Consider the following 15,932-nt stretch of genomic DNA (forward strand, 5'->3'; position numbering starts at 1 on the left):
AAATCAAATTATTTTTGATGGTTTGTCCAAATGGGAGCACATAGAGGTTGAATAATAGTGGCCCCAAGAACAACCCCTGGGAACACAACAGGTCAAGGACGTTTGTGTGAGGTACAGTTGCCAATGACAACAAAGAAACTCCTTGTAACTTGTAAAGTCAAGTGTCACCATCTACTGAATAAATTAGGTAGCTGCATGCTGCAGGGACAGGAATATAGGCTACTGTAGGCTACCTGATAAGTTGTCACATTACCGGACTAAACAATTCACAATATAAATGTCATAACACAGAATAGTTGGAACAGTCTCTCTAGGCCACATTGCATAATAAAGAACGCATGATCAGCCCATCTTTGTGCACATACAGGGCAACTGTCTGAGAACCTGAAAACTTTTTTCAGTTCTGCAAAGGAAGTAATTAATACTGAGGAGGATATTTTATACTTTTACCTTCATTCAAAAAAGAATGGGACCCCCAAAGAGAATACACAGGAAGGTATTTATCATGCACAACAATGCATATCATGGGCTCTATCTTGACGATCTAAAACTCAAAAACGTATCAAAGCGTATTCCTATCTTACACTGATTTTCCGCCATGCACGTCTCTTTTATTGAACAGTGTGCTTAGGGCTGTGGCAATTAACAAACTAAGGTGTGGTCTGGCGCAGAATCTAAAAATCGCTATCTTACCATCAAAATACAGATGCGCTGTTTGACGTTGTTGTTGAAATTGCTGTTAAAGGGAATGACAAATGTCACTCTCATTGGTTTAAAGGATGTTTCGCCCAAAACATACCAATGACTGATTAAGAAACATAAGAACCCCCTTTTTGCGCCAGGCGCCCGAAGTTTGATAACGTTTGATAACAAAACCACCCCCAATGTGGACTGGACAAACCTCAAAGCTATTCGCCATGACCATGTGTTTTAAATCACCGAGATAGGGCCCTATATGTTATCTAGTATCCCAATGTTTTAATAGGTACTTGCATCATCTCAATTTTGATTTACATCTTGCCACAAACATGTCTTATTGAAAGTAATTAGTGATCTCGGTTGACAGTTGTGTACAACGGCTTGAAAAATCAAGGAGCAACCTGCTATCTGAACTCAGCTTTGCAGGTTCTCTTTATGACCAAAGAGTTCCGACAGGCAGTAGAAAGGTAAAAAAGAATAATGCAATTCCTGTATGGCTGCACTGCACACAATATTGAGATGGCTGTTGTTTACATGATGGTCTTATCACTCTGTAGTTCCCAGATTCTTTCAAATGATCAGGTATTTTACCATCTGCAACAACTATTTAAAGATCAAAAAAGTGATTGCGTGTCTCCTGTCAACATAACTAGAAGTCTCTCCATTGAAAACGGTGAGTGAAATTCAAACATTCTTTAGTTTGTCACTGACGTCGTTGAAATTGTTATTTCATTGAGATGACTATGTTTTGATGTTAGTTTGTAAACAGCAAGATGCGGTGGAGTGGTTTGAGAAAATCTTGAGTGCCGTATCACAGGATGTCTCCCAGGTACTTTTACACAACCATTTTTACATAAATGTAAATATCTACAGTAACCCTTGTCTATGTGTTTTTAAAGATTTTCTTCTCGTGAACACATTTAGGTCTATGAGGGAAGATGGCAAAAAACACTGAGGTGCTTGAAGAGAGATCATGACGCATGTCATGAAGATAACAATTTTTTTTCACTTCCACTCTCCATTGATGCTGAACATAATGACGTTTTCAATGTGGTAAGAGTAACTTAACTTTTCATTAGCTTGTCAAAAATGGAAAGTTATATTATACCTACTATCAGCAATATACAGTAGCAAACATATTATTTTTTATATTATGAGTTGTTAACATGTAACACACTGGCACATAATTGACCTAGCATGGCTATTGTAGGTCAACGGTCTTCAAGCCTTCTTTAAAACCACAAGGTTTGATGAGGACGACTGGATGTACTGTGATGACTGTGATGAGAAAACAGACACTGAAATTGTGAGTGTACATTTAACTGCCAGAATAAATCACACAGTATTTAGATGTTCATACATTAATTTAATTGTTTATAAAGTTTTTAACATAAAGTTAAATTTGGGTCATAAACAATTATATACTTTGTCAACTGACAATTTGATACGAATTACCACCCAAGCTTTTCCAGCCTCTTAACCGTGGTGATTCTACCACTCTAATACCTATGTCCCAACAGATACGATATCAGTTGATGATCTAAATATTATATATTTGTTATATGCAGTAAGGATTTGTATTAGTTGTTAGTTCAGGCTCAGTGATGAATGCCTTTCTTCCTACAGAGTTTCAGTGTTCAGAAGTATCCCACGATACTGAATCTGCACCTCAAGCGCTTTTACTTTGACTACATGACAATGGGATATCAGAAGAACTGCTGCCCTGTGGACATCCCCCCTACTCTGGACTACTTTGAGGTGATAATTTGACTGATTGCATGTCCAATACCATAGATTTTAAATGTGCCATGTGTAAGAATTGAGGTAAAAATATCCAAAAAATGAGCTACACGCATCAAAAGAATGAGAAAAAATAAGGGTGATGACGTCATTAAAAAAATAACAAGGTATAGTGCTGCAGAGATATCAACCTGAATTAGCATGCTACATTACTAGCCACAGCCCGACAGGTGTCATAATACCAGTTTCGGCCATGGGAGGTGGTATGTGGGCAACATACTGTAACTGCCAGCCAAACTGCAATACACGTTTCTCGGTTGTTACTCTAGGGTAGACCAACTCACTTTCTGGAGGTATACTGCCCCCATCTTTTATGGAATGTGGAGTATGAATTGATTTTTTGGCAGACATTACACGTGGCACCTTTAAATTCATAAAATTCCTGATTTTTTATTTTGAAAGGATACACTTTCTCCCGATCTTGAAGAGCAAGGCAGATATGGATAACTGATTAATCATCATTTCATCATTTGCTCTGTGAACAACCTTGTTGTGCTTGTATATTCAACCTAGAGTTGCACGTATGTCCTGTATGGCGTCATCAACCACAGTGGTGTGTATGGAAGTGGACACTACTGGGCCAACATTAAGTCTTCTGAGAATAATAACTGGTATTCCTTTGATGACTCTCACGTGGCAAAGGTTTGCATCACTTTACTCCATTGATAGTTGTAGGAGTGCAGGATATAATGTAGCCTACAGTATGTTGCTATTGTAAAGGAGTGGGACCATGAGGGACATCCATAAGACCATGTAATTCTTCTACTTTGAAATAACGACTACCTTCAAACTCCTATTAATGATATGCTGATTTATAATACGTGAATGGCATCTTTGACATTACCCATAAAATACCCATTCTTAGCCAGAATTGCTTAAAGCAAAAGTTGTTGATGTTGTTTTTTCAACAGATCGCAGACACAGACTTCTTAGAAAGGTATTCAAATTATACAGAGAAACAAATAAGCTTTAGGCAGTAATGCTGTTTATTCATTGTTTGTGAAGTTGCCATTTCAATTTTTGCAGGTCAATGACTGCATACATGATTGTGTACAGGAAAAGTGAGTATAGTCAAACACTCCCTTCATAGGCCAAACATATGGATTCAATGGATGAAATAGAAGGAAATGTGCTGAATCATCTACTGTACTTATTCCCACTGTACTGTGCAGTGAAACTACAGTCATAGTTCTATTATATTTTACAGAAAGAGATTTTGTGTTTTTGTTTTTCAGGAGAATTGTCACCTTCATCACCTCAGCAAGAAGAAAATAACATGGAGAGCAGTACTGTGGAATCCCTCAAGATCACAACAGCAGAAGAGATGAGACAAAGTGTACACTAACTAATTTTTTATGGAACATTTTGTTTATGTTTACTTAGCAGATGCTTTCATCCAAAACAATAACAATAAACATAACATGTTAAATATGTTTGGATAAAGCACTGATTTTTATCTTTTTGACTGACACTTCCTCCATGGAGTAACCTCTTTGCAAATATATATTATCACCATTTAAGCAACAGTTAAATCAACTGAGGACTAGACTAAGTCTAACCTGAAAGATATATTTCTTTCTCCTCTTTCGTCAGATGCTTGAGGAAATTAAGAACAACACAGCTTCCGAAAAACAAACCTACACACCTGACAATGTTTTGACACAGCAAATTGACCATTCACACCATTCACCTCATCTTGTCATGCCAACAAAGATGAAGGTATCTAAGCAGAGGAGGAGATCCCAGAGGTCTGGACCGTACCAACATAATCTTTTGAAGGTAACGCGGAATGTTGGTACAGTCTCTTTGGGCACATCTGCCTCAGACATGCAACATCCAGTCAAGAACACAAAACATGAAGGCACTAGTAGTGATGAGACTTATTATAAAATACTTTAATACTGTGTTCAAAAACATTTCTGTCAAATTTCTGAGTCATGCTATACATATATTGTACAGGCATCTTTATTCTGAAACGCTGAGCATGTCTTGTGCTTTGCTAAAAGTACAGTGCAAATAAAATTATGTTAAAAATAGAAAAGAGTTTCATATTTTAGTGAAAATATAGGCTTTTGCACTAGCCACTCCATCAATCAATAAAATAGGCTATGATATGCTGTAACCTATTATGTGAAATAATATAGTCAAATCTGTAATGAATTTGGACAAAATCAGCATGTATCGCTGCAATTAAAGTTTTATTTAGTGAACTGACTAATGTACAATCCAGTTTCCAAAAGAATTGGGACACTGTAGAAGATGATGGGTGAACTAGTGTTTGGGGCACCCTGGGATGGAAGGAGTTGGTCAAGCTGCAGGTTTGATGTCCAAGAGTCAAGACACCCCGGTTCAAGGCTGGGTGGGGTGACTGCTCTCTCCCTTAGAACATAGGTTCATAACGCAATGACAAACAAGCAAGAAATAGCGTCAGGTCAGCCTAGATGTTAGTGCTGGCTAATGGCTGGCTGGGCGCTGTATGACACTCAACCATGATGGAAGTGGAGGATGTTATTTTATTTTGTTGTTATTTTAAAAAAATATTTATTGCACCATGCCCACAGACGCGTCTTTGGGCATGGTGCAATAAATCTTTCCTCCACTTCCATATTGACATTTTTAACTCGCACCCAAAATACTTCATTATAAAGTATGTGAGTGAGCGCGCCTATATTGCTGACACTCAACCATGATGCTAGTTATTGTAATTAGTTGTGAAATGTTCCTCCTTGTGTTTACTTTACCATTACACAACTTTTCCAGTCTTTTGTTGCCCCAACCCAACTGTTGGTATTCAAATTATTCAAAATGAGCACATTTTTTTATGAAATAGTAAAAGAATGTATATTATCCCATCTGCTTGTTGATAAGGGGAACATGACCGTTTTCACATAGTAAGCAATAGCAGTAACTGTGGCTGAACAATGCACAATTTCACCATAAGGAAAAAAGACAAAATGTAAAATTTACAAAATTACACTTATTATTTAATATTACTTAATTGATATCATTAGATATATAATAACACTATTACAATAACATACAAAGTTCAGAACCCATAGTCACAGTCACAGAAATAAGTTCAGTCAATGGAACATTCAAAATTATGAGGAACCTTGAAACCTTTTGAAATTGACTTAAATAACTGTCACCAACCATGCAGATACATCCTAGAATTGAAGATTAGACCATTAAGATTAGATTAAAGAGTCAACCCAACTGCAGTATGATGTCATTTGTCAAAACGTCAAAAAGTTCTTTCCCACAACGCTGTTGGTGGACAGCAAGAAATTAGGTTCTTGCAGCCCGTACCATTGTGCTCCATCAGGAGGCCGCAGATCGGACAGGCGTGGATGGACAGACACACCGCGTCCTGAACTTCCTGGAGAACTATGTAGCGGCACATCAGCACAGTGCACGTTGCTGCAGGGATCAGTGTGAGATACTAGCCCAACAGAAGTGGAAATGTTCCTTGCTTTCTGGCAGGGCAGGTGGGGCGGTGCAAAGCCTAATTGGTCAGGTCCACCCTTTCCTCATAGGACTGGCACCCAGGACACTAACAGTGGATATATAAAACAGCATTTGTTAAAAATATCCAGCATAATACAGTATGTAAAACTTTTAAACCACGTTCATAGATAGCTGATAGATGAGTGAAACCAAAAGCTGTCCTTACTGATTTGTACTCACAGTACCCAGCTGCAATCACTATGGCCATGGTCTCCTCAAAATGGCTCTGCTCCTCTACTGTCAAGATGGTGAGCCGACAGAGTTCCTTGTAGGGCAGTCAGCTCCACACTTCTCCAGTGTGCTGTCCTTCAAGGCAGGGCTGATGAACTTGTACTGACCCTGGGAAGGAATAGTTTTATGAAGAATTGGACAGAGGAATAACCCCAGGTCCTGAACTCTCAGTTTGAATTTTCCATAATCAAGTTGCTGGTGCTGATTAAACTGAATAAGGACCAGAGTGTTCCAGCCATACCTGGTCCAGTAGACTGCAGCACCAGGCCGTGAGAGACTGCGGTGTGACTGCATGACCACAAGACTTTTGCCCTCAAGGAGTCCGGGTCATTACCCAGATCTGAAAATTACACAAAGAGGTAAATTACCATAAACAAACACTAAAATTAAGGTATAGTTGGCATACAAGATATAGAAATTGTTTTCATAGGGTTGGCATGGCAATAGGCCTAATACAAATTTGGGCTGTTTCTTCCTTTGGTTTCTTGTACTGCTCAAATGTTTCATTATAAATAACAAATGTTCAGTTTCCTACATTTTGATAATACCTGCAGATTAAATAAATGGTAAGAGATATATTTAAGAGGCCCACATATTGTGTTGAAAGTCGAGTTGGGTTATGTGTAAAAAAAAACACCACACATTAGAAACATGATTAGAAACGATGGCCATTTTAACATAGTGCTTGCTTTAACATGATAAATGCTTCAACATAACACATGTTGTCTTCAGCATGACGTGTTACATGACATTTTGATGAGCAGGCTACTTGCTGTACACATAAGACCTGCTACTGTAGAGGTAAGATATAATGTATGATACTTGCTTATATCATCTCTCCTTTTCATACATTTCAGAGTTGGATGGGCTGGATCATATCTTTTTTAGTGCTCCTGATGTTGCATCTTCTTGTAATCAACGTTGACCTTCTTGTCCATGATTCGATGATGAGAGACTCTCTAGTTCTCTTTCAATAACCTACTTCAAAAAGAGAGATGTCACATGTCTCCAGTGGCTAAGTTTTTAAAAATGGAAGATAAACTGGAAGACGCTACAGGTCCATAAGAACTGAAACTACACGTTTCAAAAATAGCTTCTTCCCTTCAGCAGTAAGACTCCTGAACACTACAAAACTGTAACAATGTACTTCCTTTAATTTATTTTTATTTTGGATTTTTCTTTTCTTCTTCACTGGATTAAGCTAAATCCCTCTGTAACAAAAAAACATTGTTGTGTAGCAATAAATTATCTATCTATCTATCTATCTATCTAAATGGGGTTTTCTATTACCTTAAGACATACATGTGGGATATCTAGAACTGTAATGCTACATTGGTAAAAATTTACAGTTTGGATAAAACATTGTTAAATTAATATGATACCAAGGATGGAATGTTTTCATTTGATGAAACAATTGCCCAAAACAATTGTTTATTTGTTACCCTACATACTGTATATGTTCCACCCATATTTATTCTCAAATAACACATTTTCACACATTTGTTTTTGTCATGTTAAAAGTAATTTTTTAATGATAATTACTAGCATCATACATAGCCGACATGCAAATGTATGTTTTTATTCAACAGTCAGCACCAGTACACAGAATCAGGTAAAACATGAAATAATAAATAAGGACATAAGTACATGCAATTGTACTTGCACTGAAATTCATATGTTCCTTTACAAATGAATACAGTAAGAGCAACTTCACCTGCAGCTTGTTCAGAAACTCAACCCTGTGGCTGCAACAACGAAACTACATGGAACAAGAACACTGGAGATTTCTGCCAGAGTTAGCAAGCTAACTACCTAAGCTGTATGCCACAATGCTACATACCCAGAAGTTGAAGCTTCTCTCATACTGATGGGACAAATGATCTCAGGTATTTCTTTGATTTGGAGAGTCTGTTTGGGGAATGTGTTGTGTTTGGGCTGCCATCTAGCGTGCCTGTTTCAGGACTATAATTAGTCTAAAGCCACACATACTGTATGATTTAAACCATATCTTACTGATATGGCAGAACTGTTTTTACATACAAGTTGGTTCAATATTGCAAACAACTCATCTATATTATATTTTACCACGTCTGCTCGCGGACCACTTGATAGCTGGACCACCAGTGTGGCCACCAACCTCATAAACATACCCAGTGCTATTTATTACTGGTGATGTTCTGACAGTTTTACAATTCTCACATTGAGATTGCCAAACCAGCAAATCAGACCAAAGGTTGAAACTGTCTCAATAAAAGATGAATAAAGTTTTTTTTAAGTAATCTATCAACATTAAATGCCTTTAACTTCCTCTCTGTGTGGACTTTTTTGCAGATGAGTCAGTGATGGCAAATTAAAGTTCAATTTATCATCCCAGAAGGCTTGAGAGCCCACTCCACAAGGAGCATTGCTGCCTCTTGGGCTCTATTGATCTATAGAACAGATCTGCTTGAGTGGGCTCCGAGAGATAGCTTCACCCACTTTTACAGTCTGGACATCGCTCGTACGTAAGTAGCCCACTCCGTAGTCTCAGCTTCATGACAGTTTCTGTCTGCCCACAGCTAAAGCTACCAGCCCTGTGTGTACTGTACCACAACCTGAGGGTACGCTCAGTGAGTGAGTGCGCTGCTTTCCCAGCCTCACGCCTGTAGTGTAGTAGTCCTTCTGTGCCTGCAAGCTGTCCCAATATGATGCCATGTCTTACTGTGGTTGGACACTCATCAGACTTCTGCTTGTACTATATTGTCACCTTAACACTTTATGACCATTCTCAACAGATTCAGTTCATATGGCTGAGAAATGAAAACAGAAAAATAATAATATAAAGTCTTTAACTATTTACATGACAATACAATTCACATTCACATGATTACCACAATGGTTCTTAAACTGTTTGTCTAGCAAACCCCCAAAAAACATGGGCCAAGTCTTGCGACCCCCTTCTCTCTAACCGGCAGAATTTGGTTTTGAAATGTTGCGAGATGGGCATTGGAAGCAGAGGCAGAAAATGTCTTCTCTCATAGGTAGGCTATGTCAAGACCAAATACATTATGTCAATGGCAGCCTCTGACTAAAAACTTTTAGAAAAATGTCTTTAAAGCAAATCATTTCCCGACATTTTGGCAATCCCCTGGGGGTCCCGACCCCTAGTTTAAGAACCACTGGATTACAGGACTTAGTAGCACTGAGCATCACACAGCAGAAAAGCATACAGGAGAGTGAATCTGCTCTAGAATACAAATACTCAAGACAGGGTTTTGAACAATGTGGCTAAAGAGGAGTTATCAGTACATATCCAACCATTCAAAAGTGACTATTTCAGGAACAGGCAGTGTGTCCTCTGCACAGAAATATAAAGATATTATTAAACTTAGTGATCTATGCAAGTAATTTCCTATTTAAAACAATCTATATACTACAGTGGTTAATTTTTTAGCACACTCTGTGACAATCATTTTCAGTGCATCATTTATGTACATTGCCTTATGATGATATATCTAGTTTACATTTTTATAGAAAATCCACCAATAAAATATACTTTTTGTAACATTTTGTTAGTGTTATGTCCCCTGCTAGGGTCAGGGAACTATAACAAAACTAAATAAAGCAAGGGCAAAACACAGCAGACAATGGTGGATAACTTTGAAAATAATCAATAATTTATTATAATTAAACTAGAGCATATATAAAGGGAAAAAATAATATTCAAAACAAAATAGCAAGTGAAGGCCAGAAGGCCGCAAAAAAACGAAGCCAGAAGGCCAAAAACGAAGACTCTGAGAGGGACTGGAGACCTGGACGTAGTGTGGGGGCGTAGTGTGGGGACGTAGTGTGGGGGCGTAGTGTGGGGGCGTAGTGTGGGGGCGTAGTGTGGGGGCGTAGTGTGGGGGCGTAGTGTGGGGGCGTAGTGTGGGGGCGTAGTGTGGGGGTAGTGTGGGGGCGTGTGGGGGCGTAGTGTGGGGGCGTGTGGGGGGTGTGAGTGTGGGGGTGTGGGGGTGTGGGGGGCGTAGTGTGGGGGAGTGTGTGGGGGCGGTGTGGAAAGAGGAGGACACAAAGCCGAAAGAGGGAGCGGTAGTGTTCAGTGATGAACTAAAAAACGAGCCGGCCTCTAGAGTGACGTCAACCAGCACCTTATATAGGGCTGGTCTAGCAATTAAGCCCCCTGCTGGAGTGTGAAAAATACACAGAAAAGCAGCAGGAACACAAAAACAGCTAGGGACGTAACATAAGACCTGAACATTTTCATGAACTTGATCTGCATAGATTATGCAAAATACAGTACAGTTTACAACATTCTTGTAATATGACAACTTAGAGAATAAAATGTTCACAGGATGTCTGTAATTGTGCAAAATTAGAATACACTCCAACACTCAAAAGCAGACTCCACGTTGGATGTGATGTTTCTTTCAGTCAGCATGATGGTACTGATTACTAGTTAAATAAAAAAAACTGTGTTAAAGATACAATATCATGACCAGTCCAGTGCCATGCCAAATGGCTGTGCATCCTTTTGAGAATTCCATTCACAGTCCTGGAAAGAGATAAAACTTTCTTGAGAGAGTAGTCCGATCCTTGCATGGCATCTGGTCAGGGTAGCTGTTCTTAAATGTCTTCAATACCTGAGAAAAACGGCACACAAGCAGTTAATTTAATATAACTATAGTGGATGAGGATTGAAGGCTGGTCATTGTTTTGCCAGTACTTGCCTTCCTGAAAAGCTCTTCGATGTGGTCCTCATGGGCATGCTCATTAAGTGTTTGCACAACGGTCTGGATGAATACTGAACCTGTCTTAGTATTTCTGTATGACACAGTATCTGTGGAGAAAGAAAGAAATCATGCTCCATGTTGATGCAAACAAAAATATTCCAACAGGATTTCAACATGGTTTTAATAAGAAACTGCTCAGTGACAAATACTGTATATGTCACACTAGATGCAATAATTTTGATGCTCTTTCATAAACACACAGTATGTTTCTTATATGATGTATTAGGAATGTGTCACGTGTCTTGAAGGTGCAAAATCTGTGATAAATAGCAGGCTACTACCTGGAGTGCAGGATCTCAAGCAGATGAAGTCTTTCTCACGGTGCTCCTTCTTGCGCCTAGAGATAGGGGCACTGTCCGCAACCCACACATCTCCTTTTTCCCCTGGACAAACTGCATCAGTCAGCACAGAATTCCATATAGATAGATAGATAGATAGATAGGTCGATCGATAAACAGACAGAGAGACAGATCTTTATTATGGTCAAAAGCAAGTATTCTGCTCAAGTTCACTGAGGGTGTCAATCTTTCATCCAGACAGACATGTCCCTGAGACATGCAGGAATAACAACACACATGTAAGTAGAATTACCTCCTCTACAAGCCTGGATGAGAATTACTTTGGGTTTATCGCGCAGTGCGGGGCAGCTTGGAGTGTTAAGATGGTGGAAAATGGAGTCCACAGGTAAGATGTCCTCCTGATCGTCACCATAGGAAACACCACAGATCCCCTCCTGAGTTCCATGGGACATGATCACCACAAAACAACTGTCTGACTGGAGGTGTTCCCCCCTCTGAGAGAAGTCTGCCATAGCAGCCTCCATGCCCTGGAAGCATAAGAACACCTCACTAAAGGTTTTCATTTGGCAATATAAGTGCTCTCATGGTACATGTTTTGATCTTATTTTGTCTGATAATAACCATTTGACATGTTATCAGAAGGTCCAATCGGATATCATTAGAAAACATTCACAGATACTATATAACCTGAGCTGTAAGACAATATTTTGCTGAGAGAATAGGTGCCACATTTTGATCAATTTAATTTATGTGAAAAATAATGCTGTATGGGTTTATCCCAGAGTGACAGGATGTTATGGCTCATCTCCCTGCCAGGTTCAACCAATCTGATTAACTGCCTGTTCCTGTGTCCACAGATAAGTCAGAGTGGCTACAGACTGTTCTACCTGAGAAGTCAGATTCCTGAGTATGAGCACGGTGTATCCCAAGTTTTCAAGTAGGATCCTCATGTTCTTCTCATCAACCTCAGCTCCTGTTCTGTCACTTTCTTGCTCAAACTCCACATTGTTGATGAGTAGAGCCAAGCGTGTTCGGCTATCAGATTTGTCCATAGACATGTAAATCTGGAGGAGAGGTGTACGGAAAAAACCAGGAGAGGGCATGACTATTGTTATTTGTTCACTGCAAACTGCGGTGCTTGTGGTCTTTTAAAACAGTTCTTATCATATTAACAAATCATTTTGATTGCATTAAATGTAAATGCTTACATCATCCTTTTCTGACTGAAGTGTCCTGGTCTTGAAATTATGGTGGCACCATTCAAGAGATGAAGTGGAATTTCCTTGAGAAACCTGAAAATGCATTGAAGAATGTATGGCATTATTATATTATATCATAATTATATTACAATATATGCATCCTGTCCAGAATTTGGATCCTTCACTGACAAATTTCAAAAAGTTTTGGAAATGGGACAGGCCTAGCTCCACAACTGTGACGCAACTGGTCTGCAAATCTAGTCCTTGAACCATCCTGCCCCTGGAATGGGACACAGCTACAGACTACAGAACTGCAACCTGGGGAAATAACGTCAACACAGGAGAGAACAAATGCCTACAGTCACCATCATACCTTGCTCTGCCCACAGCCCTCATTGGCACAGTGCTTGGCATTGGCATAGGGTCCTCTCCACTCCCTTTGGCAGAGCCAGCAAAACTGGTAGATGCGAAGCTTGTTAGAGGTGCAGATGGAACACTGTACACACAGGTTATTGGGCTCTGCTCTCTCCACGTAAGAATGGCAACCTGGACACTTTAAGACAGACCAGAGAGAAAATGACATGAATGGGAAAACACACACACACACACCACAAAATTTTATTGAAAGTGTCAGGAAATTATTCAAACTTGATTCATAATGTTACATTGATTTTCAGGTTACATGGCCAGCAGTGACCAAAAGTATGTGACTTACTTTTTTGTAGTCACACAATGTCAAGGCAGTGAGCGCTGAAATTGTTTCTTCAAAATACTGTTGTGTCTTTGGCTTCAGCTGAACCAGCTCACACACCGTATGATAGGAGAAGCTGGCACCACAGAGCCGCTGCTTTGGTTGGACAAACCTTGGACAGGTGAATTCAGTATGTTTCTAAAAAGATGGACAACCCAGTAAGATATAAGGAATTACAGTGAGCAGTGACAATAAGGGAATTCAATTTAAATATCTAGCGGTGGTGAGTTGAAATGAATAGTTTGGAATTAATCCACTAAGTAATCAGACTTAATTTCACCCTCACGTGTTCAAGCTGGGATCGGATCCACGCAATCAGGTAATCAGGAGGTATATGGTGACCACATGGCAACCGAGCTGCAGTGCAATGAGATTTATTTAGTTTGTCATGGTAAACGTCAATGGGCTTTCAAAAACCATGTTCATGAAATGTCATTTCAATGCCTTAAAATCATTATAGAAATAAGAGGGTTGAGAAACATCCCAGAGGCTTTCATTCATTGAAAAGAGACAACTTTGACAAGTTCCAAACAAAAGTTCCAGTTGCATCACATTCAGCATTTCTGATCTTAAGAGGAGATGCACAAGGGAGGACCAAGGAATCTTTTCACGCCAGGAAAATCACCACTGCCCAATGCTCATAGACTTGTCTGAAGCGCTGAAAGTGGCCATTGTGCTACAAAAAAATAAATATATCTAGACAATCCAGAGAAATTCTGTAAAAAGGAATGCTCCCCAATCCCAAATGTATGAGATATTATAGAAGACTAAGAGCTCTTCAATGAGAGGCTTTACAAAGAATGAAATACTTGGGTTCCGATAATTGCGGCATGTGTGTTTTTGTTTAAAAATGTTTTTATGAGGATTTTTCTCCTTCTCAGACTAAATTTGCTTCCCTTCAAAGTTGGATTATTCCTTATAGTTTTCATTGTGAAACAAAGCCAAAAAAGTATTCCTTCTGCCTTTTCGGGTGGGAGCTGTTTAGCCTTATACCGATGTAAAATATCAAATCAAATAGGGTACTTACGTAAAAGGCTGCTGTCTGTGATCAATTCTTCCTGGTTTAGGCCTAGGTCAAGTAACAAATCACGAATTAGCAAAACATCCATAGACTACTAGGCTACTGTGTTGCAGGATTACTTTCGTTTTCACTTTGCCTTTTTCCCACGGAACTGGTGATCCATGAAATAGAACATTTTCTTGGAAAGTGGAATAGGTGAAGGCTATACAGGCCTCTTCATAAATTACTACGTCAGTTCACATAGGCTACCAGCAATTAATTTTAAGAGTAATAAGGCAGACAGTAGCTCTGACATCAACAAGCTAACAGGAACAGTAAACATCAACAACAAAAAGCACATTATAGCCTACAGTAAATGCGTAAATTACGGAATTACTTTTAATGTCAAATTTTCTCGGAACTGCGTCGGTAGAGTTGGTGTTGAGTGCAGAATATTCCATGATGTTGTTTGTGAAGCGGCGAGCGCCCGAGCAACTTACTATCTGTTATGTGAACAGTGGAGGCTCCTGATGAGTGATCATATGATATGAGCATTGGGATTTCCCCACAACATACAGACGTCCTCAGGTTAAGGGGTGGCAAGTGTAGCTTGAGCCCAACGAATCAATTTGGTTAAAGTTAACTAAAGAAAAAAAGGTTTTATGGTCAGATATTGGTTAAGCCAAATACAAACTGGTGATCTGCGTTTATAGTGGCTTAATGTAGTGTATATCTTTGACTTCACTACTTTGTGCTTCAGCAACATATAAGCCTGTGTACCTTTACCATACAATCTAAAATTGTATTTTTTGTTTTAATGCATATTTATATATCATATATATATATATATTTAAATTAAATATTTCAAAAATGCTTTACAATTCCTGTTACAGATGTCACACTGAAAACACCTAAAATGACCAGATGTGAGGTAGCCTGGCATGGCATGGGTGTAGTGGGTTAAAAAATGGCTTCCAGGCTAGAGGGCAACCTAGAATTAGTTTACTAGCCATTTACTGCAAGGTGTCCAGATTTGTCTCTAAAGGTTTGTTTTTTTGGAATGTGGGCCAGCATATTGTGGGAAATAATTGGGGATGTGGGTTTGGACAGACCAGCATAATTTATTTAGGAATGTGTAGAGTGTCATGACAAAGCCTTCAGTCTTTCAAAGCTGCCCATTAATCATTAACCAAGCAGACATTGTAAAAGTTGTACAAGTAGCCTAATATTACTTCATGTTACCTGAAGAAATGTTTAGGCCTATACTATGTATGAAAATACATAGACTCTAGACTGTGTGAGTGCTGATCCACAGAGCAGAATAGCAATCACAGAAATAACTAAAAGTAGCAGAGCCGATAGTCTCTATTAGGTGACACTTTCTTGGACTGTCTTTTTAAATTGGTATATGAATTAAGGGGTGTATGACATTTTGGCAATGATTTCATCCATAGTGATATGGTAGGCTATGTCATATTACATAATATTGTCAATGCTCACCAGAAATCATACATTCATTGCATTCATGTTTCACTTTAGTAATACAACACAATGATCCCTAAAGGAAAATGTGTAGCACTGACATAAACAAAACTAGCTTACATTCAAACAACTGTCACAGCCCATGGAGCTGTAAAACAGTTACAATCACTCTATTTTATTCTTCTTTGAAACAGG

General features: G+C 39.0%; 3 protein-coding genes and 1 pseudogene across 4 annotated transcripts in view; 2 read left to right on the forward strand and 2 right to left on the reverse strand.

Moving 5' to 3' along the window:
• Positions 1–3,844, forward strand: part of si:ch211-212k18.13 (ubiquitin carboxyl-terminal hydrolase 47) — a gene marked incomplete in the record, with an annotated part of 8,440 nt that extends 4,596 nt beyond the window's left edge. Inside the window, 2 exon segments of the mRNA XM_048237022.1 lie at positions 3,532–3,560; positions 3,735–3,844. Coding sequence (XP_048092979.1) covers positions 3,532–3,560; positions 3,735–3,844 — 139 coding nt within the window.
• Positions 53–3,557, forward strand: LOC125289861 (ubiquitin carboxyl-terminal hydrolase 47-like). Its single transcript, XM_048236956.1, has 9 exons — positions 53–496; positions 1,067–1,166; positions 1,257–1,372; positions 1,458–1,528; positions 1,624–1,752; positions 1,910–2,005; positions 2,326–2,457; positions 3,013–3,141; positions 3,411–3,557. Exons 2-9 carry the CDS (start codon positions 1,135–1,137, stop codon positions 3,477–3,479), a joined length of 774 nt encoding a protein of 257 aa, XP_048092913.1. The 5' UTR covers positions 53–496; positions 1,067–1,134; the 3' UTR covers positions 3,480–3,557.
• Positions 3,845–5,028: 1,184 nt separating the features above from the next.
• On the reverse strand, positions 5,029–8,931 carry LOC125289916 (annotated as a pseudogene).
• Positions 8,932–10,304: 1,373 nt separating this feature from the next.
• casp23 (caspase 23, apoptosis-related cysteine peptidase) lies at positions 10,305–14,736 on the reverse strand. Of its 2 annotated transcripts, none has more exons than XM_048236392.1 (11): positions 14,653–14,736; positions 14,283–14,324; positions 13,542–13,612; positions 13,220–13,393; positions 12,878–13,057; positions 12,514–12,597; positions 12,193–12,369; positions 11,598–11,832; positions 11,288–11,389; positions 10,944–11,053; positions 10,305–10,856 (listed from the first exon to the last, which is right to left on the reverse strand). In XM_048236392.1, exons 1-11 carry the CDS (start codon positions 14,714–14,716, stop codon positions 10,761–10,763), a joined length of 1,335 nt encoding a protein of 444 aa, XP_048092349.1. In that variant the 5' UTR covers positions 14,717–14,736; the 3' UTR covers positions 10,305–10,760. The 2 variants fall into 2 exon arrangements, with proteins under 2 accessions (XP_048092349.1, XP_048092348.1); XM_048236391.1 differs by having other exon boundaries at positions 11,288–11,398.
• Positions 14,737–15,932: the final 1,196 nt, after the last annotated feature.

Source organism: Alosa alosa, chromosome 24 (genome assembly GCF_017589495.1).
Source record: "Alosa alosa isolate M-15738 ecotype Scorff River chromosome 24, AALO_Geno_1.1, whole genome shotgun sequence".
NCBI lineage: Eukaryota > Metazoa > Chordata > Actinopteri > Clupeiformes > Clupeidae > Alosa > Alosa alosa.